Here is a 22,140-nt window from a genome sequence, read left to right on the forward strand (position 1 = left end):
CCCGAGGCCCCACTGAGGGGCAGGAAGAGAGACTTTTGTTTATCTCCATGTGGAAAGTCTCCTGGGAAGAAAGGATGTTTACACAGCAGAATGTTGACCTCATGAGACCCTGATTTGAAGGCAGTGGTCCTCTCGAGTTCAGGATTTGTGGCGATTGGCATAAATTTCTAGGGCTTCATGTCCATAAACAATCGGCTGTTCTTATAATAGGCTCTCTGTGCCCACAGGTAACTCAGAAAATGCTCCACCCAGGTCTGCAGGGTCCCTATGCTGGGAGTGGGGTGCTGTGAGAGTCCCAGCAGAAGGCGTTGCGTGTGGTGGGACTCCGGGGCTCCTCGCAGGGGGCGCTGGCCTGCTCACTGGGCACGTTGCAAGTGCAGTCTTTCCCCGTTTGTATGAGAGGTGAACGTAAAGTGACTCTGGTCTGACTCAGATTGCCGTGGTCCCTCTGAGCCCCAAGTTGTCAAGAGCAGAGCACCGGACCTTGTCATGTCCTCTTCTGGAGCAAGGCCTGGCCTCCCAGGCCACCTGGAGCCAGGGAGCGATGGGCCCCCCCCAGGCGGCCCTCCTCAGAAAGCAACAGGGGCTGAGCAGAGACAGGCTTGGGGGTGGGGAGATGGCGCAGGTCCTGCAACACAGGTTCTCTGAGGTCCCCTCGCATCTGAGATGAGAACAGTGACCCTGCCCTCCCTCGTGAAGGTGCTATGGGGAGAGACGCTGATCATGCTGGCTCTGATGGAACTCATCATCAGATCCAAATACCTGCACGATGACCCACCAGTGGGTGTACTGTCACCTCATCAGTCAGTTCAGTTCAGTTCAGTCGCTCAGTCGTGTCCGACTCTCCGCGACCCCATGAATCACAGCACGCCAGGCCTCCCTGTCCATCACCAACTCCCGGAGTACACTCAAACTCATGTCCACAGAGTCGGTGATGCCATCCAGCCATCTCATTCTCCGTCGTCCCCTTCTCCTCCCACCCCCAACCTTTCCCAGCATCAGAGTCTTTTCCAGTGAGTCAACTCGTCTCATGAGGTGGCCAAAGTATTGGAGTTTCAGCTTTAGCATCAGTCCCTCCCCAAATTCCTCATCAGATACTAGGGTCCCCATCTTGACCTCCCTGACCCCCAAGGATAAGGTCCATGATGTCAGCTGGAACTCTGTGTGGGGCTACAGCATAAGGCCTGGATTCACTTCCCTTCATTCTTGCCAATTTTTTTCACTCCATTCATTCTTTTTTCTTCCTGTATTTCCATGAGAAGCAAAATGTGTGTGTGTGTGTGTGTGTGTACACAAGAAGTAAATCCAAAATATTGTAAAAGGTACTCCTGCTTTGTCTTTACTGAGTTTTAAGATTTTGAAGTCCTGTGAAAAAATAAAAATTTCTCCCACTAGTATTTTCTAGTAAATTTTAGATATTTTTTTCTACAAATAAATTATCACCAAGAAAAGGTATTGACTTCTTATGAAGAAACCATGCATGTAGTAGTGATGTTGATTAAAATATAGTGACTTGAAACATAAGTAGAGGAGAAACTACCTTTTGAGACATAATGAATTTTTTAATATCTGCCCCCCCGTTTCTTTTCTTAATGTAAGGCCCTTGGAGACAAAAACTTACTAGGATTTTGGTCACAGTTTAAAAGCTGCCTTCAAAACACTTATAAACAATTTGAGTCCATCTGAATGTGTATTTTATAGGTTAAAAAAACAGTACTGGCTAATCTTAGTTTCTTGGCCATAAAAGGAGAAAAAGAATGTATAGTAATGTACACACGGAACATGAAATCAATCAAGGGACCTCAGAGGGACACCCGAAATATAAGCTGTAGCAACCCACAGGTTTGATTTGAGGTACTTTATCACAGCTCCTAAAATAGACTGTTTTGGATATTCTTTACTGTCTGAGCCACCAGGGAAGCCTGTTTGGATATAATTTTTTTTTATTGTGGTCGAATAGACATAACATCATATTTACAATCTTAGTCCTTTCTAAGTGTATAATTCAGTGACGTTAAATACAGTCACAAAGTACTGTTTCCAGAAATTGTTCATCATCCCAGCGGAAACTCTGTGCCCGTTAAATAATATCTCCCCGCTCCCCCTTCCACGCCTGCATCCGCCCACCCAGTTTCTGGGAGCCTGTGTTCTACTTTCCATCTCGACTACGAATGCGCCTGGTCTGGGCAGCTCCTATAGGTGGACTCATACGGTACTTCCCTGTGTTTTGTACGGCTTATTTCACCTGGGTGATGTTTTCAAGGTTCATCCGTGTATCAGAGTTTCCTTTTTATGTAATGGACAGAGCAGAGACCCCGAGCTCTTGTTGGCTTCGTCCTTGCCTCCAGGCAGCTGTGGTGGTCAAGCCAAGCCCAGCACCCCAGGTAGGACTGGGACTCTCCCTTTCCCCTGTCACCCAATGTCCTGGGAGCATCGGGCAACCTTTCAAGCCCTGCTTTCCTCCTTGTCCTGCTGTCCATCCTGGTGCGGTGCTGACACCCATATGTATCTGGGCCCACATCACTCTTCCCCCACCCCTGTCTGCTTTCAGGTGGGAGTGGTTTTGCTGAACGGCAGAAGCAGGGAATCTAGAGGGCAGAAGGACCTGGCACACCTGCTGTCATCCTTGGGTAGGGCAGGCACGCATGCTTCTCAGGGATAATCGATCTCTCCTGTCTCAGCGGAAACGGCCAGGGAAGCTGCATCTGCGGAGGATGAAGCTTTCAGGCAGATGGTGCTTCCTGATCAAGCCTCTGCTCTGTCGACTCGGAAGCTGTTAGAACCCGGCTTGATTGCAGAAATGGGCTCACATGCAGTCCACGGAGGAGCCATCTTCATAAGATGCTTCCTGAGTCTGCGACAAGAACTTCTTGCCCTTTATACCTAGAAGGGAATGGCAGCCCACTCCAGTATTCTTGCCTGGAGAGTCCCAAGGACAGAGGAGCCTGGCAGGCTTACAGTCCATGGGGTCACAAAGAGTCGTACAAGACTAAGCGACTGAGCACACGGACACACATACCTAGATGAGATCATCTCAGTTCGGATGGCTTGTGGGTAGACATCTAACACCAGATTTTCTCCTCCAGGCATTTCATGGGAGAGGCTGGTCGTTTAGGAGACAGGCAGCTAGACTACAGAGGCTCTAACAGCGCAGAGCAGACCCTGCACACCAGATGGACACAGGTAGCGAGCACTGCAGGGACATGTGTTCCCAGGGCCACGTCGCGGAGCGATGCTTCCAGGGCCACCTCCATTGTTCTCAGCGTAGCTCCATCCTGTGGGTCTCACCCTTGATGCTCCATCCTCAGCAGGACACCAGCTGTCCTCTTTGGGGAGAGGAGAGCTGTCCTCGGTGAGCACCTCGGGGCTGCCCCTGGGGCTATGCGACATTGTCACTGAGTCAGAGCCTGAGATCCTGCGGGTCAAGTGGGGACTTGCAAGAGATGGCAGCTCTGACCCTGGCTGTGGAGGGGCTGCAGTGGAAAAACCTGGTCTGGCAGCCGATCGGGCTTGTAGAGACTGTCTGGGAAGTTCTATGCCGTCATGTGCTGGCAGAAATGCGTGGTTTGGGTTGGGGAGGGGGCAGCTTCTTACAGCACTGAACAGACAGTAAAACTGGCCGCTTTTAATCACCTGAACCAGGGCTGTTCTCAGTCTTCCACTAGCAGCCTGCTCCTAGCTCCAGCCCTTCCAGGGGCCAGGCTGGGCCAGGGGAGCAGGGCCGCGGTCCCTCTGCTGCTCCGCCCATCCTGAGTCCTGGGTTCGTTCAGCTGGAAGCACTTTGCTCCCACAGCGCTCACTGCTGGCCCAGCTCAGCAGGCAGGGCGGCCCCGTCCACAGGCCTAGCAGCCTCCAGGGCTGTTTACACACGATGAGAGCAAGCAGCGTCCTGCCTTCTTCCCACAGCGCAGTGACGGGTCTTGGCTAACTGACTCATCCGAGCTTCCCCAAAGGTGCTGGAGGCTCAGAGAGAGAATACAGAGAGCCTTTGACCAAACCGCAAGGGTCATGAGATCTGGGTGCAGGCGGCCCCGCCCTCCCTTAAGTCACTCAGAGTGTGCCTTGGTGTCAGAGATGAGAATCCAGGTAGGCACGGCTTGGAGATGACAGTCGGTGAGAATGACTGAAGATGTTCCCGGGGGCAGGAGTGGTTTTGTTTGCAGAGTGCGAGAAGAGGTACATCGGAGGTTTCAGTGTCTTCTGGTGGGTGATTCTTGGAGCTGAGCTGTAGCTCCAGATAACAGAGCTCTGGGCAGACGTGGCTCAGCAGGTCAGCCTCGGGCTGCGGGGAGCCTCTAGGACAGAAGCCATCATCCTGGCAGGGTGATTACGATCAGAGCCATTTGCTGTCCCCAGATGTCTGTTAGGCCCTTCCTTGTCCTCTGCTTGAGGCTGTGCTTGATAAGCCCTGGCAGCACAGCACTAATCCTGCCCGGGTCTAATCCTCCTATTCCACTTCCTGTTCATTTCTCTCTGGCTTCAGGACTCCCAGTCCGTGAGCTCTGTCCACTGCAGCATTAGGTGTATCGGAGGGGTGTTTACTTCGCAAGTCATTTCTCTCGTTTTCCAAATATAGCATCTTTTCTGACTCAAAACAGTAGCATATTCATTTTGACTCTTTCAGAGAAATTTTTTAAATCTGTAAAGAAAAGTATGAAGTTACCCATAATTCTACCGCCCACCGATAAGAGCTGGTAGTATCTTAGAGTAACATTTGCTTCCAAACATTTCAAAGACAAAAATAGTTCATCATGATGAGATTATATTAAATTTATGTTTTTCATCCTGCGTTTCAAGGGTTGGCATTTTATGGAAAGTTTCTCATGTGATTAAAATTGTTTAGTAATCTTTTTTAATGGTGATACAATATTAACTATTCTCAATGAAATTGGAAACTTGCATGTTTTTCTTCTAAATATTATGAAAGTTTTCAATCATATAGCAAAGCTTAATTTTCTAGTGAGCACCTATATAGTCACCACCTATATTCTCCATTAACATTTTACTATATTTATAATATCAAACATCTTCATCCACCCACTTATTAACCCGGCTTACTTTTTTTTTTTTTGATGCATTTGCAAATCAATTGTCAACACCAATTCACTTTTCCATCAATGCATGTTAACTAGAGCTTAATTTTTACTGACACTTTTTTTGTTAATCTGTATATACTGACTGCACCCATCTTAAGTCTATATTCCCTAGTTTTGACCAATAATGTGCATACATTTGAATAGTATAAAGTGCGGTCTATTATTTAGTGTAATACTCAAGTCACATTAGAAAGTCCAAAGGGTGTGATGGCAGATTATTATGAAATAGTATCTCAGGTTAATCAGAACATTTCCCGAGGCTCTTTTTGTTTGGGTGCTAAGTATTTTCTCACGTTACATGCACCTGGGAAAAAAAAAAAAAGGAGTGAATGTTCTCTGAAAAGGGGCAACATTTAAATATATCATTTATCTTTTCGGTTTGTTTTTCAAAGTACTTTTAACTCTTCTGTATGGTGTGTGGATGTGTTCATTCATTCATCTGTGTCCATGGGATTTTCCATGGTAAGAATGCTGAAGTGGGTTGCCATTTCCTTCTCCAGGGGATCTTTCCAACCCAGGGATCCAACCCACGGTTCGTGCATCTCCTGCATTTGCAAGCAGATTCTGTACCACTGCAGCACCTGGGAAGCCAACTCTTTTGTATTATTTCATCAGAATAGGAAATAATTTGCCTCTGTTAAAGGATGAATGGATATATTTCTTCCTAGTAGACCAGTGGGAGCCAGGAACAGAGTATTTTTTAAAAGACACAAACTTTATATTCAGTTCTGACCGGCAAATGGCATGCATTTCTACAGATTTTCAGCTTTCAAGAATGCCCAAGGGCCCTATTGATTAGCTGCTAAGTGAGTCAATAGAAGCTTCTGAAATGTGGATTCCAGTGCAGTATTTCATATGATGCTTGGTGGTGTGACTGAGTGCCTGTGTGTGTATGGGCACTTTGAGAAGTAGGATTTCTACAGTTTGGGAAACAGACACTTTTTGCTGCAGTCGTCATTTTGGGCTTGCAATCATCATGATTTTCCATTTTCCTTTTTGCTTATTAAAAACCTGCAGTTTAACATCTCTAGTTCATTTTGTGATGTCTGACTGAGAGCACAGTATCGGGACATGTTTTAACCAGCGATTTTCTGATTACTAAGCCTGCAGACACGTGTCTCTAAGGTTTAAAATGAATCCACCAGCCCCGTTACAGAGCACGGATATGTCCAAGTCCCCAGATTTGCCTGTGCAGTGACCTGTCGTTTTTGTCATCGTGTTCTTTCTTCTCGCAGGAGAAAGTGGCGTCTGCTAGGCTGGGTGTGCTAGCGGTCCCTGTCCATCTGGGGCAGGTCTCGGGACCCTGGACAGTGCAGTGCAGGGCTGGACAGCTGCCCCCTGGCCTCCCACTCTGTGCCTGGCTATCTGGATCCCCAGGCAGCTCTGACTTCTATGGCTGTACCTTTCTTCCACCAAAGTGTCCCAATATAACTTTCCTGCTCTTCATTTCCTTTGTGGTATTTTGTCCTCTGGTAATGGTTTTCTGTCTTTTCCAAATAAGGACTTTTGCCATCTGCGGTCTAAGATCCTTCAGAAGGCGTCGGAGTGCCAAAAACTATTTCCCTGCCTCGAGGTGCCTCGTGAGCTGAGCAGCTCGCCACCATCCCTGTGATAGTCTTTTGTGCTCTTTTGCTAAAGGAAGGAGAGAACTCTTCAGATAATGACCCCAGCAATTTGAGGTCAGAAACTTCAAGAAAACAGAAAACCAACCCAAATGGGGAGATTGGGGTCTGAAGGCTGAATGAGGGTCAGGGGGTGCCCCACCTCCGAGTTTGGGGGACCTTGAAACATGACCTGACTTTGGTGTTTTCTTGTCTGTTAACCAATGATAAGAATGTGTCATATACATACATTGTGTTTCTCAGGGCTCCCATGAGAAATAGAGTAGGTTACATGTGACAAGAAAGTTTAGCATCCTGCCTGGCATGAGTAAACATCTAATAAATAGCAGTTGTTAATATCGTCACTGTCCTCCCAAGTAGACAAGAAGAAAGGTGACCTTGACACTGTGGTCTTGCAGGGTTTCCCACCAGATCCCGGGGGCTTTTCTTGTGTTGGACCCGGCAGCGTATCTGGGGTACTGCCTCCTTCAGAGTGAAGGACCAGTCTCACTGGGAGATGTTTAGGGATTAGAGGAGAGAACGAAAGGGAAGGAGGCATCTCCCAGCTGGGACCTAGTGCTTCTGCCTGAAGGAGAAGCTGTTAATTCCCATCCTTCATGTCTCATAGCATAGTGAGCATGGTAATACCGGTAAAAGGGTGTTAATAACATCCTCCTGAAAAGGAAGAAGGCCGAGGCACCTTCATTTTCTTGTTCTAATGGTACAGCTGTGTGCTGCAAATCAGCAGTCAAAATTCAAACAATGTGCAAAATAATAAGAATTTGTATGGGCTTCTCTGGTAGCTCAGCTGGTAAAGAATCCATCTGCAATGCAGGAGACTCCAGTTTGATTCCTGGGTTGGGAAGATCCCCTGAAGAAGGGATAGGCTACCCACTCCAGTATTCTTGGGCTTCCCTGGTGGCTCAGATGGTAAAGAATCCGTGGCAGACCTGGGTTAGATCCCTGGGTTGGGAAGATCCTTTGGAGGAGGGCATGGCAGCCTCCAAGAATACTCCAGTATTCTTGCCTGGAGAATCCCCATGGACAGCGGAGCCTGGCAGGCAACAATCCTTGGGGTTGCAAAGAGACGGACACAACTGAGCAACTAAGCACACTGCAAGAATCTGTAAGAATTCTGAGTCTCCTCTGCCTCCATCCATACTCTCTCCCATGCTGACTGATAATCTACAGCATCCTAAATTTCATTTGCTGCCTTTTATTCGCGATATAAATTTTAAGCCCAAAGTCTGTCTCTGAAATGTTGTTGCAACTGAGCGCTTGTTAGCTTTTCTGAAATCACTGGGAAGAAACTGGCTTACTTAAAATGTTAAGAATTGACATGCAAGTCCAAAAAATTGCCTATCATATCCAATATTCAGAAGTGAAAAAACTGGCTTAAAACTCAACATTCAGAAAACAAAGATCATGGCATCCGGACCCATCACTTCATGGCAAATAGATGGGGAGACAATGGAAACAGTGACAGACTTTATTTTCTTGGGCTCCAAAATCACTGTAGATGGTGATTGCAGCCATGAAATTAAAAGACAATTGCTCCTTGGAAGAAAAGCTATGGCAAACCTAGACAGCGTATTAAAAAGCAGAGACATTACTTTGCCAACAAAGGTCCGTCTAGTCAAAGCTATGATTTTTCCAGTAGTCATGTATGGATGTGAGAGTTGGACCATAAGGAAAGTTGAGGGCCGAAAATTTGATGCTTTTGAACTGTGGTGTTGGAGAAGACTCTTGAGAGTCCCTTGGACAGCAGGGAAATCAAACCAGTCAGTCGTAAAGGAAATCAATGCTGAGTATTCACTGGAAGGACTAATGCTGAAGCTCTAATAATACTTTGGCATCTGATGCGAAGAGCTGACTCATTGGAAAAGACCCTGATGCTGGGAAAGATTGAAAGCAGGAGGAGAAGGAGATGACAGAGGATGAGATGGTAGAATGGCATCACCAACTCACTGGACATGAGTTTGAACAGGCTCCAGGAATTGGTGATGGACAGGGAAGCCTGGTGTGTTGTCATCCATGGGGTCACAAAGAGTCAGACACGGCTGAGCAACTGATCTGAACTGACTGAATACTCTGCAAATGCATCAGCCATCAGTTCAGTTCAGTTCAGTCGCTCAGTCATGTCTGACTCTCTGCGACCCCATGAATCACAGCACGCCAGGCCTCCCTGTCCATCACCAACTCCCGGAGTTCACTCAGACTCATGTCCACAGAGTCAGTGATGCCATCCAGCCATCTCATTCTCTGTCGTCCCCGTCTCCCCCCCCCCCCACAATCCCTCCCAGCATCAGACTCTTTTCCAGTGAGTCAACTCGTCGCATGAGGTGGCCAAAGTATTGGAGTTTAAGCTTTAGCATCAGTCCTTCCAATGAACACCCAGGATTGATCTCCTTTAGAATGGACTGGTTGGATCTCCTTGCAGTCCAAGGGACTCTCAAGAGTCTTCTCCAGCACCACAGTTCAAAAGCATCAATTCTTCGGCGATCAGCTTTCTTCACAGTCCGACTCTCACATCCATACATGACCACGGGAAAAACCATAGCCTTGACTAGACGGATCTTGGTTGGCAAAGTAATGTTTCTGCTTTTTAATATGCTCTCTAGGTTGGTCATAACTTTCCTTCCAAGGAGTAAGCGTCTTTTAATTTCCTGGCTGCAATCAGCATCTGCAGTGATTTTGGAGCCCAAAAAATAAACTCTGGCACTGTTTCCACTGTTTCCCCATCTATTTCCCATGAAGTGATGGGACCAGGTGCCATGATCTTCGTTTTCTGAATGTTGAGCTTCAAGCTGACCTTTTCACTCTCCTCTTTCACTTTCATCAAGAGGCCTTTGAGTTCCTCTTCACTTTCTGCCATAAGGGTGGTGTCATCTGCATATCTGAGGTTATTGATATTTCTCCCGGCAATCTTGATTCCAGCTTGTGCTTCTTTCAGCCCAGCGTTCCTCATGATGTACACTGCATATAAGTTAAATAAGCAAGGTGACAATATACAACCTTGACATACTCCTTTTCCTATTTGGAACCAGTCTGTTGTTCCATGTCCAGTTCTGACTGTTGCTTCCTGACCTGCATACAGGTTTCTCAAGAGGCAGGTCAGGTGGTCTGGTATTCCCATCTCTTTCAGAATGTTCCACAGTTTATTGTGATCCACACAGTCAAAGGCTTTGGCATAGTCAATGAAGCAGAAATAGATGTTTTTCTGGAACTCTCTTGCTTTCTCCATGATCCAGCGGATGTTGGCAATTTGATCTCTGGTGCCTCTGCCTTTTCTAAAACCTGCTTGAACATCTGGAAGTTCACAGTTCACATATTGCTGAAGCCTGGCTTGGAGAATTTTGGATTAAATTTGGATCCAAACTCAATTTTTTTTTCTTCTCAATAGGAATTTTAGAGTTGATCTGCTGGCACTTGGTCAGACTAAAAAGGAAGAGTGGACTGAATCACAGGGGAGTCACCCTTCTGGGTTCTGTTCATTCGACAGTCAGCATTCACCCCTTTCCTTATTGTTTGTCGAAAGACTCTCCAGTGGATCTGAGTCATCTGGAGGGGTGAACTGGCCATGACACTCATACCCCTCCTCCTGCACCCTGGGTCCCCACTGGTGCACGCAGAGCATGGAGCCCTGCCTGGGCAAGACTAGAGATGTGAGTGCAGAGGGACCTGTACCCTAGTCTAGGACTCATGACAGCACATGTCTGCAGTGCTGTGGGGTGCTGGCCAGTCCCCCTAACTCTCAGAGGGCTTCCTGGTCTCTTTCACCAACCATATGTGTACCAGTTATACCTCAAGGACCAAACTAATAAAAACAGCATCACCTTGTGGGAAGAGACCCCAAACTTGGCTGATAACCTCTGGTGAAGCCACTGTCATGCCACACAGACACCAGTGATTCAGTGATGGCCTCTTTCCTCTGACCTCTTTAGTGGACAGAATTTCATTTCCTGTTTTTTTAATTGCAAAGGAAACAGTATCACTGCTGATAAATTTGGAGATTTTGAAAAGCCATGCGAAAAATTACAGTCACTTGTAATTCTATCATCCAAAGGGGATCACTGTTCACATTTTGATAAACCTTTTTCTAGTTGATTTTTATCACACACGCATGAAATACATATACATGCTTATAATTTATTAGATATAAGTTGAAGCCACAACATGCTATTTGTAGTCTGCATTTTCCTCTTAGTATATTTCCTGAATCTTTAAGTATTCTTCAGAAACATCATTTTAATAACCTGCAACAGTGTTCATTTACTATTACGAGAGGTACTGTGATGAGCGTTCTCGGTTCATTCATAAATCTTCACACAAGGATCAATGTTTTTCTTTAGGGGACATTGCCAGAGGTGGGATTCCTGGGTCACAATATATGCACTGGTCAGGCTGCACTGCCTACTGGAAGTCCACTCATGCTGATCAGTGTCGGGGGCTGGTCGGGGGACACTTACTAACACTGGGCATCATACTTCTTTTGGTTCATAAATTATAGTATGAATCATAGTGAGAAGCTATACCTTGTTGCTCTAATTACTAGTCATCATGTTTATTGGCCATTTGTTTATTTTCTTATTAAGATGGTTTTCCTTTCCCTACTGCTTGCCAAATATTGTTCTTTTGTCTGTCTTGTGTTCAAAAATCCTTTTTTCCCCCATTTTATCACTTGCTTTTTAATACTGTGTTTTATTTTGATACAAATCCACTCATTTTTCATTTCTTGTGTTTGTAAAGTCCATGCCCCCAAAACAAATCGAAAGTCACCTCTTTCTTTCTGAGATTTTGTGTGCGTGTCTTCGTCTAGATTTTTAATTCATCTGAAATTTTAAAAAGTACATAGTATGGATCTGTTTTTTTTTTTTCCCCCCTAATCCATAGATGAGGCTGTGCTCCAGTAAAACCAGTCACAAAATAGGCTGTGGGTTGATTGGTCCTGACGGCCTTAGTTTGCCTATCCCTGTTGTAGCTGAATTTTTGAATCTTTTTAAGTTCTTCATCCTTGTCCCCCTTACAAATACAAAAAAAGTACTTGTGTTTGTGTGTGTGTATATATATGTATGTATATTGTCACACACATAAATACTTTTTATGTGTGTATATGTTACACTGTCCCACAGACAGAGGAGCCTGGTGGGCTACAGTCTGTGGGGCCCCAAAGAGTCAGACGCAAGTGAGTGCAAAGATGATGGTACACTATATATGTGTGTGTGTGTATATATATATATATATATGGAGAGAGAGGAATTTGGTTAAAGTGCTTATAAAATGATTTGGGAGAAATGTGACATATTTATAAGAGGGTTTTCCTATCAGTCAACACCCAGCATTCATCTGTGTCCATCACCAACCAAAGTTTTATAGTTTCTTTGTTGCTGGTTAATTTCAGTCCTTGCAGTGTTTCTCATCATAGTTGCCACTGTGACTAGGATCTGTGTCAGGGCTCCCACAACCCCCTGCCTGTTCCCTGATTCACTGGAATGATCACAGGACTGGGCAGTTGTGTTCAGGGCAGGACAAGGGAGAAGACTCCCCACCCCCAACCAGGCAGGTATGTGGAGCTACTGCAGCTGGGATTCTAGGACCAGCTTCTACCCCGCTCCCCACCCCCACCAGCTCTAACTTCTCATCTCTTCTCTCAGTTACCTTTTCACCAGGCCACCAGCCTCCAGGAGGCTCAGGGCAGCTAGAGTTTTAGTTGTTTCTTAACCCCGAGATTCATCCAATACATGGCATGATCTAACAAGACACCAAAATGTACACAGAACTGAGTGAATTAACTTTAGATCCGACATGATGAAGGCAGCCTGCAGAAGAGCCTCCTCCCCAGGCCTGGTGGAGTGAGGGGTGTGGCAGAGGCTCGAAGCCCAGAGGGCACTGCCACACTCTCCCCCTACCCCATGAGCTCCCCTGGAGGAGGGGAGGGGGGTTTTGGTCCCCTTTTTCAGGGGGAGCTGCAGAGGGAAGGCGGCAGCTGTGGGGGAATCCTTTCCGCCACAGGCTCCCTAAGGTCCGAATGATGCTGGTCTGAACTCTCCAAACTGCTTTCTTCTGAAATGTGCTGTGACGACATCCATCCTCTCAGCTCCTTTGTCGTCCCCTCGGAGCTCCTCGCTCTCCTTTCAGCCTCACTTTGCCCAAGGGGAACTGCCTTGGCTTCCTGCCCCTCTGTCTCAGACACCTGTTGGCCCTTTGATTGATACCTATGCTTGTCTTTCAGACAGGCTTCTTGCCCACAGCAGGCAAAGGTGCTCTGTGATGGGTGTAAAACTCAGTACTTCCCATATGCATACATGATGAGTTTGCTAAGACCTCTAAAAGGGAGGTTTAATCAGGAATTGCAATGGCTTCATGGGGAATATTGCAACCTGGATTCTCTATAAACGAGGACCACTGTCTCTCCCTTCCGACCACTTTCTGTCTCACTGCTTACCCACAGAGGCCCAGGAAACAGCAATTAATTTTTTAAATTAAATTTATTTTTGGCACTGCTGGGTCTTCATTGCTGCATGGGGGCTTTCTCTAGCTGCGGTCAGTGGGCGCTTTCTCTAGCTGCGGTCAGTAGGGGCTTTCTCTAGCTGCGGTCAGTGGGGGCTTTCTCTGGCTGCAGTCAGTGGGGGCTACTCTAGTTGCGGCGCACGGTCCTCTCATTGCTGTGGCTTGTCTGGTTTCAGAGCACAGGCTCTGGAGCGCGGGCTCAGTAGTTGTGGTACACAGGCTTAGTTGCCCTAAGGCATGTGCGATCTTCCTGGACCAGGAATTGAACCCATGTCCCCTGCATTGGCAGGTGGATTCTTAACCACTGGACCACCAGGAGAGGCCAGCAATTAGTTTTGATATTAGCCCAAGCGAGACATGATTCAGAGGAGAAGTCACCCTCAGAACATTACGTACGTGTTTTCCAACGCTTCCTACCCTCTTCCTCTTCCCGTCCCCCACCTCGGTCACAATGATCCTAGCCTCCCTCTTTATGAAACTGAACGATTGGGGAAAACCCCAAGTTCAGTAATTGGGACTTGAAGCCTTTCAGGAGGCAAACACCTCCCAAGCTCTAGTTTGTTTTGTGATACCAGTGACGAAAGAGCCTCCTTTCACTGTGTGTGTGTCCTCTCCCGGGCTCGAGGGGACATGCCCCCGCTGTGCCGGTTCCTGCATATGACCCCCTCTTTGTAACAGAATGTCACCTCTGTTTCAGAGTTCCTTGAAGAGAAGAGGCAGCCGGGAAGTGTACAAAGAGAAGAAAGCCTTCACCCAGGTAAGCAGCATCTCACTCTCACGCGACATCTCCTCATTTTGAGTTTTCTTGAAAAGTGTGAACGTCACCTTGACGATTGCCAAAGAATCACCACCTGCACAAACATCTGAACTCACCCAGAGCCTCCACAGAGTGAAAGTTGTCTTCCCAAACCAAGAGCTCTACCCTTTTGTTTCTTTCACTGGTCGGCTGGTGGTTTCCTCAAGAAGGACGGGAACAGACCAACTTCCTGGGCAGCATAATCGGGTGCCATTCAGGGCTCTGCTGTGTTCTCAGATGGTGACGGGGTTTCTGGCCGTCAAGGTCAGTCACGCAGTAAAAGAGCGAGATGGCACAGCTGCCGTCACGCCGGGTTGTCCAGAAAGCATCGTTTTGAGGGTCGGAGTTTTTTTTAAATGCACAAGCTGAATAGTATCTTAAATCATCCTAATCGAAAGCAAGGTGTTCTCTGCAAGGTGATCAGAGTGGGGCCCTCTCTGTGGACAGTGCATTCTGTCCTTCAGAACTTCTTAGCTTTTCTGAACACTCTGCATTTCTTTCTTTATTTTCTAAATTGCTACTAGTATTAGATGTTGGAAAGAACAAGGCCTCTTTGGGGTGTCTGCTCCCTGGAGCCCCCAGAGTGAGGAGTGATGAGAGAGATACCACGGAGAGTCCAGGAAACTACGAGGCCCGGTGCCCACCCCTCTGTGAATCCCCCCTCCCCATTCCCTTGCTTATGTCCTCTCCCTGAAGCCCCCATCCCCACAGCAATTTTCATGGAGGGCCAGGCCCGGTGAGCCGGAGAAACGGCAAGGCTTAGCTGTTTTCTTCCACATCTCTGCTGCCCAAATCTCACTTTGGAACTGCTAATAATGGGAACATTAAAGCCTGTTGTCCCCAGGTGCTGGGCGCTTTGGCCCCTGGCCTTCAAGACTGTTTCAACTTCCTGGCTTCTGACCGGGAAAGAGCTGTTCTTTAAAAGCGTCATCTTTGCATATCGTGGGGTGACAAGTGCAGTGCACTCACCGGGGATTAGTGAGGCTGGGAGCAGGAGGGGGAGACCTGAGAGTGGGATCATTGAGCGGGGAGTTTCTGTCTGGCAGAACGGAGGAGCCGAGCACCTTGGGAACTGCAGGTCTACAGCCAAAACTCAGAGGAAACTGCTGCCCCGGCGCAAGGTAGGAGCATGAGCAGCGGTCATCGGCGCTGGGGTGCTGGCCAGAGGCAGACTTGCAAGCCAGAGAATATATACCTGCAGTGTTATATTTCTGTTGCTTGTCAAGGCCTTTCCGCTGGTGGCGGCAGTGGTGGTCCTGTGTTCGTCCTCCCCCACCCCGGGCCATGCTGGGCTTCTCTGCCTCACCACGAACAGTCACGTGGGCCAGCTCCTGGATCTGCTTCATGCTCCTTCCTGGAGCTGTCGGACCGTCTCCTGAAACCAGAGCTCGAGGTTGGCCTTGCCCCTCCCGGGGAGTCTTAGCAGAGTTCTAGAAAGTTCAGTTACCAGATAAGATGGGTGTCCAGCCCGTGCTGCTACAGCTGAGGCTGTGATTCCCCCATCGTATCAGAAGAAGTTGGCCTCCTGCCCCAGAACAGGCCGAGCCCGGCTTCCCCCAGCCTCCCCTTACCCTGCACGCTGGCTCCAGCTGCCCCCACTGAGCAATGAAGTTGACCACACACTCCCTCGGTTTCAAAGACGGCCTTTTTTTTTTATCAAAACCTGTGTTAGTCTTGGTGGCAGGGCTGGCTGTGCATGGGTGTTGCGTAGAAACGAAGCATGCTTTCTTCATATGTTAGAATTCCTGGTATGGGGGTAGTTTCTTTCCTTAAGGAGCTGGAGCCTTTTTGGATATTTGGTCAATTCTCAGGTAATCTATGAATCAGACGCTCACTAGAATATGTCGTGGAATCCTGCCTTTTTACCCAGCCTGGGTTTAAGTTCGAGGAGACAGAGGAGGAGGACTGTTCTGATTTAGAATCAGACTCGTGGGGAATGGCAGGGGATGGGGGGATGGTGTAAGGTTTCCAGAAGTCAAGGTGATGTGAGGGCTTGCTGAGGTTTTGTACCATGTAGGGGGGTGCAGATAAGTGCTTCTATCTGAGCACAGAGCCCTGGGGAACATCAGACTCCATGTGCATCCTCAGCTCAGCTCAACTTTTGGGGGAACAACCTTCAGGAGAGACAGCCTGAGATGCCCTGACCCTGGTTTGAGACAGAAGCGTCCTGAATTGTGCAGGGGGCTCTGCCGCTCGGCCGCCACCATCTCAGGGCTCACCAGTCGTGAGTCTCCAGGGAGGGTGGGTCAGGACACTGGTCCCGCGTGGGGCTCTGCCCAGGCTTGAGTGCTGGGCTGAAGGTGGAATTCCCCTGGGACAGGTGACATTCCCCTCCACTGTCTCCACGGCTGTCCCCAGGCACTGAAGTGAACTTCTGTACTTGAGTTGGAGATGGGATGGTGTAGGTGATTCCACGCTCAGAACAAACACTAGCTACCAGGTTCATGATGGGGCTAAACATCTTTCTGTCCTGGGCTTGTCACCCCTGAAGTGATTCATTTACAAAGTACTGATACTCTATCTCCACTGACACCTGTTTTTGTTTATTCAAACCCCTTCTTTGTGACAACAAAGACCTCTCATATTTGGACACATAGATTTCTTATAAATCTATATCAGAAAGTTTTTAAAGATGCTTTTGATCTGCTTTCGAAAGTTCTAAGAACCTGGGTTGTTTAACATGCCCATTTCTGGTACACAGTAGGTATTCAGTATTTCCTGAAGGAATGAATGAACAACAAATAAGTAGGCTTTTCCCCTTAGTGTCAAGTTAGGATTAAATACAGTATGTGTTTTATGGCCCGTGTATTCTGTGTAGGCCCTGTAAAATGTACATCGTTACCCCAGCAGCGATGGTAACCTGTCTTGCTCCATTGCGTGGGGCAGTCAGCTTTATTTCCAGTGGTCGCAGAACTCCTCGTTATGTCCACCTTTGTCATCGTTGTTGTTCAGTTGCTAAATTGTGTCTGACTCTTTGCGACCCCATGGATTGCAGCACACCAGGCTTCCCTGTCCTTTACCATCTGCTGGCATTTGCTCAAACTCATATCCACTGAGTCAGTGATGCCATCCAACCAGCTCATCCTCTGTGGTCCCCTTTTCCTCCTGCCTTCAATCTTTCCCAGCATCAGAGTCTTTTCCATTGAGTCAGCCCTCTGCATCAGGTGGCCAAAATATTGGCGCTTCAGCTTCAACATCAGTCCTTCCAATGAATATTCAAAGTTGATTTCCTTTAGGATTGACTGGTTTGATCTCCCTGTAGTCCAAGGGACCCTGAAGAGTCTTCTTCAGCACCACCCTTCGAAAGCATCAATTCTTTGGTGTTCAGCCTAATCAAAACCAAACCAGACCCTTAATGTGATAAGTTCTAGATCATGAAGACTGTGCCCTCCTCCCAGTAACATTTATATATCACTCTCCTGATATGCAAAGAAGAAAGAAAAAAAGTTACTTGCTCCTTTCCCCCAAATTCATTGAGTTTCAGACAAAGCAGAAAGTTGGCTTCAGGTCTAGTGGTGGGAGGAGGCAAGGTAGGGGCTCCCAGGGAGGTGTTTCTGCCCAGTGGTGAGTGTGCAGCAGGAACCGGTGGAGAAGGAACCATGTTCTCCAAGTGTGAGAGCTGTGCCAGCCTTGAGGACCCGTCTGCACAAGTGACCAGCTGGAAGAGCTACCCCCCACCCCCAGGGTTGACTTGCTGGTTTGATGACTCTTCCTCCCGTGGTGATGGGGTGTGACCACCAAATAAGGAGGGAGACTTTGTCTAAGTCTTGGTTCCCAGGACAACCTTTTGGAACTTGATAGCCAATCACAGAGGAACGAGTCATGACCCTGGTCACTGTCGCCAGCCACCCAGTTGTCATTTATGAAGCCGTAGCGTGAGCCCAGATCCAGAATTGATGCAGTTCCAGGGTGTGGAGACTGCATGGGGAAGGCAAGGGTCACTCTCTAGTTGGTCCTGAAAGGGCCTTCTGGACCTCGGTCAGGCAGTCTGGGGTTTTAGCAGACAGCTTGTTCCCGTGGCCCTCCAGAGTCCTCTGGGTACCTGAGGAGCCCTACTTTTTAGATTTTAAACCAGTTAACACCTTGCCTTGGGCTTCTGGGATTAATTTCCTGCTGTCATAGCCACTAAAAGGTGCTGAAGTCGAGTTTGCATGGAGAGAGGGTGTGAGTCACCCGGGCCTTCAGTTTACAGTATCCATCTCATACTAATCTCCAGAGCCGGGTGCTTGGTCTGCAGCTCAGCATCCAGAGGCCCTCATGCCCATCATCTTGAGTCATCCTCACGTCATCCCTGGGATGAGCTGGGGGAGGAGGATGGGAGGGGTTCCCTTGTCTCAGGTTCTCAGCAGATTTGTGGAAAACCAGGCTGATTTGGGGTCACCTGGCCTCCCCATCCCATTAGTACCTTTGAGGTGCTGGCGGCCCCCTCTGTTAAGGGAGGAAGTAAGTGGCAACAGATAGAAGTTGGCACAGAGGCCTGTCCACCTGCCCCAGGCTAAGCTTGGGGTCTGGGGTGTCTCACAGGTCAGGATGGACCCAGAGAAGCAGGGTGGGTCGCCACATTGCTGATGGTGCTGGGCTTCATTTTCTCACTCCTCTCCATTCATCGCCTGGGTGATGGTTTTCATGGGCGCCTTTGCCCAGACTACTTGTTTGGTGTCCTTTGTTCCTGTGACCAAGCAGGCCTTGGTGCCTCCATGAAGAACCAGGCCTGCCCCATCTGTCATGGCCCCTCTCAGTGGACCCCATGCGCTGACGGGAGAGTGGTGTGTGTGCGTGTGTGCGTGCATCAAGGAGAATCGTCAAAAACAGGAAGGTGTGATATTTTCAAATAACCCTGGTCTGGGCTCTCTCTCCGGGCAGGATGACAGCGCGGATCTGAGGTGCCAGCTCCAGTTTGCCAAAGAGGAGGGCTCGCTGATGCTCAGGAAGATGGCCAAGCTGGGGCGCGAGAAGGACCGGCTGGAGCAGGAGCTGCAGAGGTACAGGGCCCTCTACGGGGACGCCGACAGCCCACTGCCCACGGGCGAGGCCGGCGGGCCGCCCAGCACCCGCGAGGCCGAGCTGAAGCTGCGGCTGAGGCTGGTGGAGGAGGAGGCCAGCATCTTGGGCCGGAAGATCGTGGAGCTGGAGGTGGAGAACCGGGGCCTCAAGGCCGAGATGGAAGACCTGCGCGGCCGGGACCCCCTGCCCGGTGGGCCGACCTCGCCCTTCGGGGGGGACTCCCTGGAGTCCTCGGCCGAGCTGCGCCGGCACCTGCAGTTCGTGGAGGAGGAGGCGGAGCTGCTGCGGCGGTCCATCTCCGAGATCGAGGACCACAACCGGCAGCTGACCCACGAGCTGAGCAAGTTCAAGTTCGAGCCGCGGCCCGAGCCGGGCTGGCTGGCGGGGGGCGGGGCGCCCCTGCAGGACGAGCTCCAGGCGGCACGGCTGCCGCTGAGCGAGCTGAGCGGGGAGGTGCTGACACTGCAGCCCGGCCCGCGCGCCCCGAGCCCGCGGGACAGCGATGCTGACAGCGACACGGGTCGGAGGAGCGACGACGGCGAGGACGGCCGCGTGCAGCCCCGCCGGGAGGGCCCCATTGGCGGCGAGAGCGACTCGGAGGAGACCTTCGAGAAGACGTCCGGCTTCGGCAGCGGGAGGCCGTCGGAGGCCGGCGAGTGCTCGGCGGAGCTGCTGCGCGCGCGGGAGGACTCAGAGCGCCTGGCAAGCATCAGGCACGAGGCGGAGCGGCTGGAGCGCACGGTGGAGCGCATCATCACGGACACCGAGGCCGCGCTCCCGGGTGGAGAGGCCTCGCCCGGCGCCTGCGGCCAGGGCACCAGGGAGGAGCCCCAGCTGCTGGGGACCCTCAACGCGAGGATGAAGGCCTTCAGGAAAGAGCTCCAGGCCTTCCTGGAGCAGGTGGAGCGGCTGGGGGAGGGCCTGTCCCCGCTGCCCCAGCTCACCGAGTCATCCAGCTTCCTGTCCTCTGTGACCTCCGTATCCCGGGACTCCCCGGTGGGGAACCTGGGCAAGGAGCTGGGCCCGGACCTGCAGGTAAGGGGGCTCCTGGCTCTGCCTCCCTGCTCCGTCCTGCTCCTCCTCCTCCTCGCTGGCCTTGCCGCGCTCCAACTCACCTTGCTCACGGCTGCTTGGTTATGATCGCAAACCTGCATTGTACTAAAGCCTCAAGTTTCAACCAAAGCCTTTCTGTTGGTTGGGTTTCTCTATTTTTTTTGTTGTTTTTTGGTTTGGTTTAGCTCTCTTTCGTTTCCTTGTTTCTTTCCCCCTTTCCATTTTATTTTTAACCACGCCACTGCTCCTGGCTGAGAGGTCCTCCCTCTTGACATGAGGCTATCCCACTGGCAGCACCAAGGATGGACGCATTCTGTCCCTTCTTTTTTGGCGTCCTCAACGACCAGCCATCTCGATGAAGAAGCAAAGAGGAGTTTGAAGCGCAGTGAAAGCGCTCTTCGAAGTCAGGATATTAGCAGACTCCCCGGGAGCAGGTGCATCCGTGCCTGGGTTCACCACCCCAGGGACAGTCCAGCCCACCGGCTCCCTCTGACACAGCTGGGGCAGGCAAGGAGCGTGGTGGAGAGAAGGATGGCTTTGACAGCACCCTGGAGCCGAGGGCGGCGAGTGGCGTGGCCCGGACGGCTCTCCATGCACTGCCCTGGACGGTGGCATTCGATGCCCGATGCCTGACTGCGGGCGAGTCTCACTCCTACGTCCCCATTGCATGCGCCTCGTAACCAGCGTGTTGCATTCTCCTCCCCTTTCTCTGTTTGCCTTTCAGATCTCTCAGCCTGCCGTTTTGCTGCTCCTCCTCCTGGCTCTGTTCTCTCCTCTCTCTGACGCCGCTGTGTTTACGTTGGTTTCTCTGGTCATGCTTTTCCTCATCCCATAGATTTCCAGCTGTCTGTCTACCTTCCCCACCCCACCTCACCCTCCTGTCCTTTGTATTTTGTTTAAAATTGTAAGACAAGAACAAAAGCAAAAAAACCAAATCCCTCCCATGCACCTCACAGTCCAAACTGAGAGATCAGATGGAGTGGCAGCCGGGGCAGGAGCGAGGGGAGGAGCGGGGTCACCTCCATCTCCGCACCACACGGGAGCTGCACCGCCGAGCTGACGGGGATGCCGGGAGCTGCCGGCCTGGAGCCCAGAGCTGCTTCAGCCTCGAGGTGAGCAGGGTTCCCCCTCGCCTTCCCGCTCCTCCTTCACTGTGTGTTTGTGTGACGGTTCCCATCTAGGTCCAAGGCCCCTAGGGAACGTGATGGGGATGTAGGGCATGTGGGATCGGGGGTGGGGGGTACTTAAGTGAATCAGAATCCACGGCATACAACTGAACTGGGGGGTTCACACGGGGTGAGGGCAGGGGGCCTGGAAACGAAGCGAAGCGACGCGAGTGAGACTGATTCATGAGGCTGTGAGGCTGCTTGTCAGGCAGTGAGGAAAGTAGGACTGAAAACCAAGTGTCCCGCCTACTGTGTCTGCCCCGCCCCCACCCGCGCCTTTTCTGGATGGTCCTCCAGAGGTAGGCCAGAACCGGGGATGCTCTTCTGACCCGGGGGCTCTTCCGCAGTCTCTGTTGCCATAGCAACCCATGTCCACAACTCTCACAGTCACCGTGGGTAGTACTGCTTTTCCTCATCCCATAGTTTTCCAGCTGCCTGTCTACCTTCCCCACCCCACCTCACCCTCTTGTCCTTTGTATTTTGTTTAAAATTGTAAGACAAGAATAAAAGCAAAACAACAAATCCCTCCCATGCACCTCAGAGTCCGAAGTGAGAGATCAGATGAGTGGCAGCCAGGGCAGCAGCGAGGGGAGGAGCGGGGTCCTGTTATAGGTCACAGTTGTCCCATCAGCAAAGGCACCTCCCTTTCGGTTATTCCACCAGGACAGAGGGTAGGTGGCCCCGGGGTGGGTGTCTATCTGATACCGCCTGTTGAAGAAGTTGCTGCAGGGTTAGAGCCACGTGTTCTGCATTAGGAAAGGTCAGGGTGTTTGCTTCTAACAGAAGCTCACTTCTCAGAGTCAGGTGAGAAAGTCCCCTAAGAGTGCTAAGTGCTGTATGACATGAAGTATGAATAATAGTCAAGAACCAGAAGGAGTATGTCTTGCTGTTGAAGACTGCCCAGCAGGAAGGGG

General features: G+C 50.0%; 1 protein-coding gene across 4 annotated transcripts in view; it reads left to right on the forward strand.

The window, feature by feature from the left end:
• The window catches only part of MTCL1 (microtubule crosslinking factor 1), a 116,749-nt gene that overhangs the window by 57,762 nt on the left and 36,847 nt on the right, over positions 1–22,140 (forward strand). For 2 of the 4 annotated variants that reach the window (XM_088833508.1, XM_055417187.2), the window contains exons 4-7: positions 13,905–13,964; positions 15,050–15,124; positions 18,867–20,042; positions 21,017–21,172. In XM_088833508.1, the coding sequence (XP_088689634.1) occupies positions 13,905–13,964; positions 15,050–15,124; positions 18,867–20,042; positions 21,017–21,172 (1,467 nt within the window). The remainder of the gene's footprint in view (positions 1–13,904; positions 13,965–15,049; positions 15,125–18,866; positions 20,043–21,016; positions 21,173–22,140) is intronic. The other 2 variants (XM_088833509.1, XM_055417189.2) reach the window with 1 other exon arrangement.

Source organism: Moschus berezovskii, chromosome 28 (genome assembly GCF_049115385.1).
Source record: "Moschus berezovskii isolate FMDL1 chromosome 28, NW_MosBer_1.0, whole genome shotgun sequence".
In the NCBI taxonomy this organism is placed as follows: Eukaryota; Metazoa; Chordata; class Mammalia; order Artiodactyla; family Moschidae; genus Moschus; species Moschus berezovskii.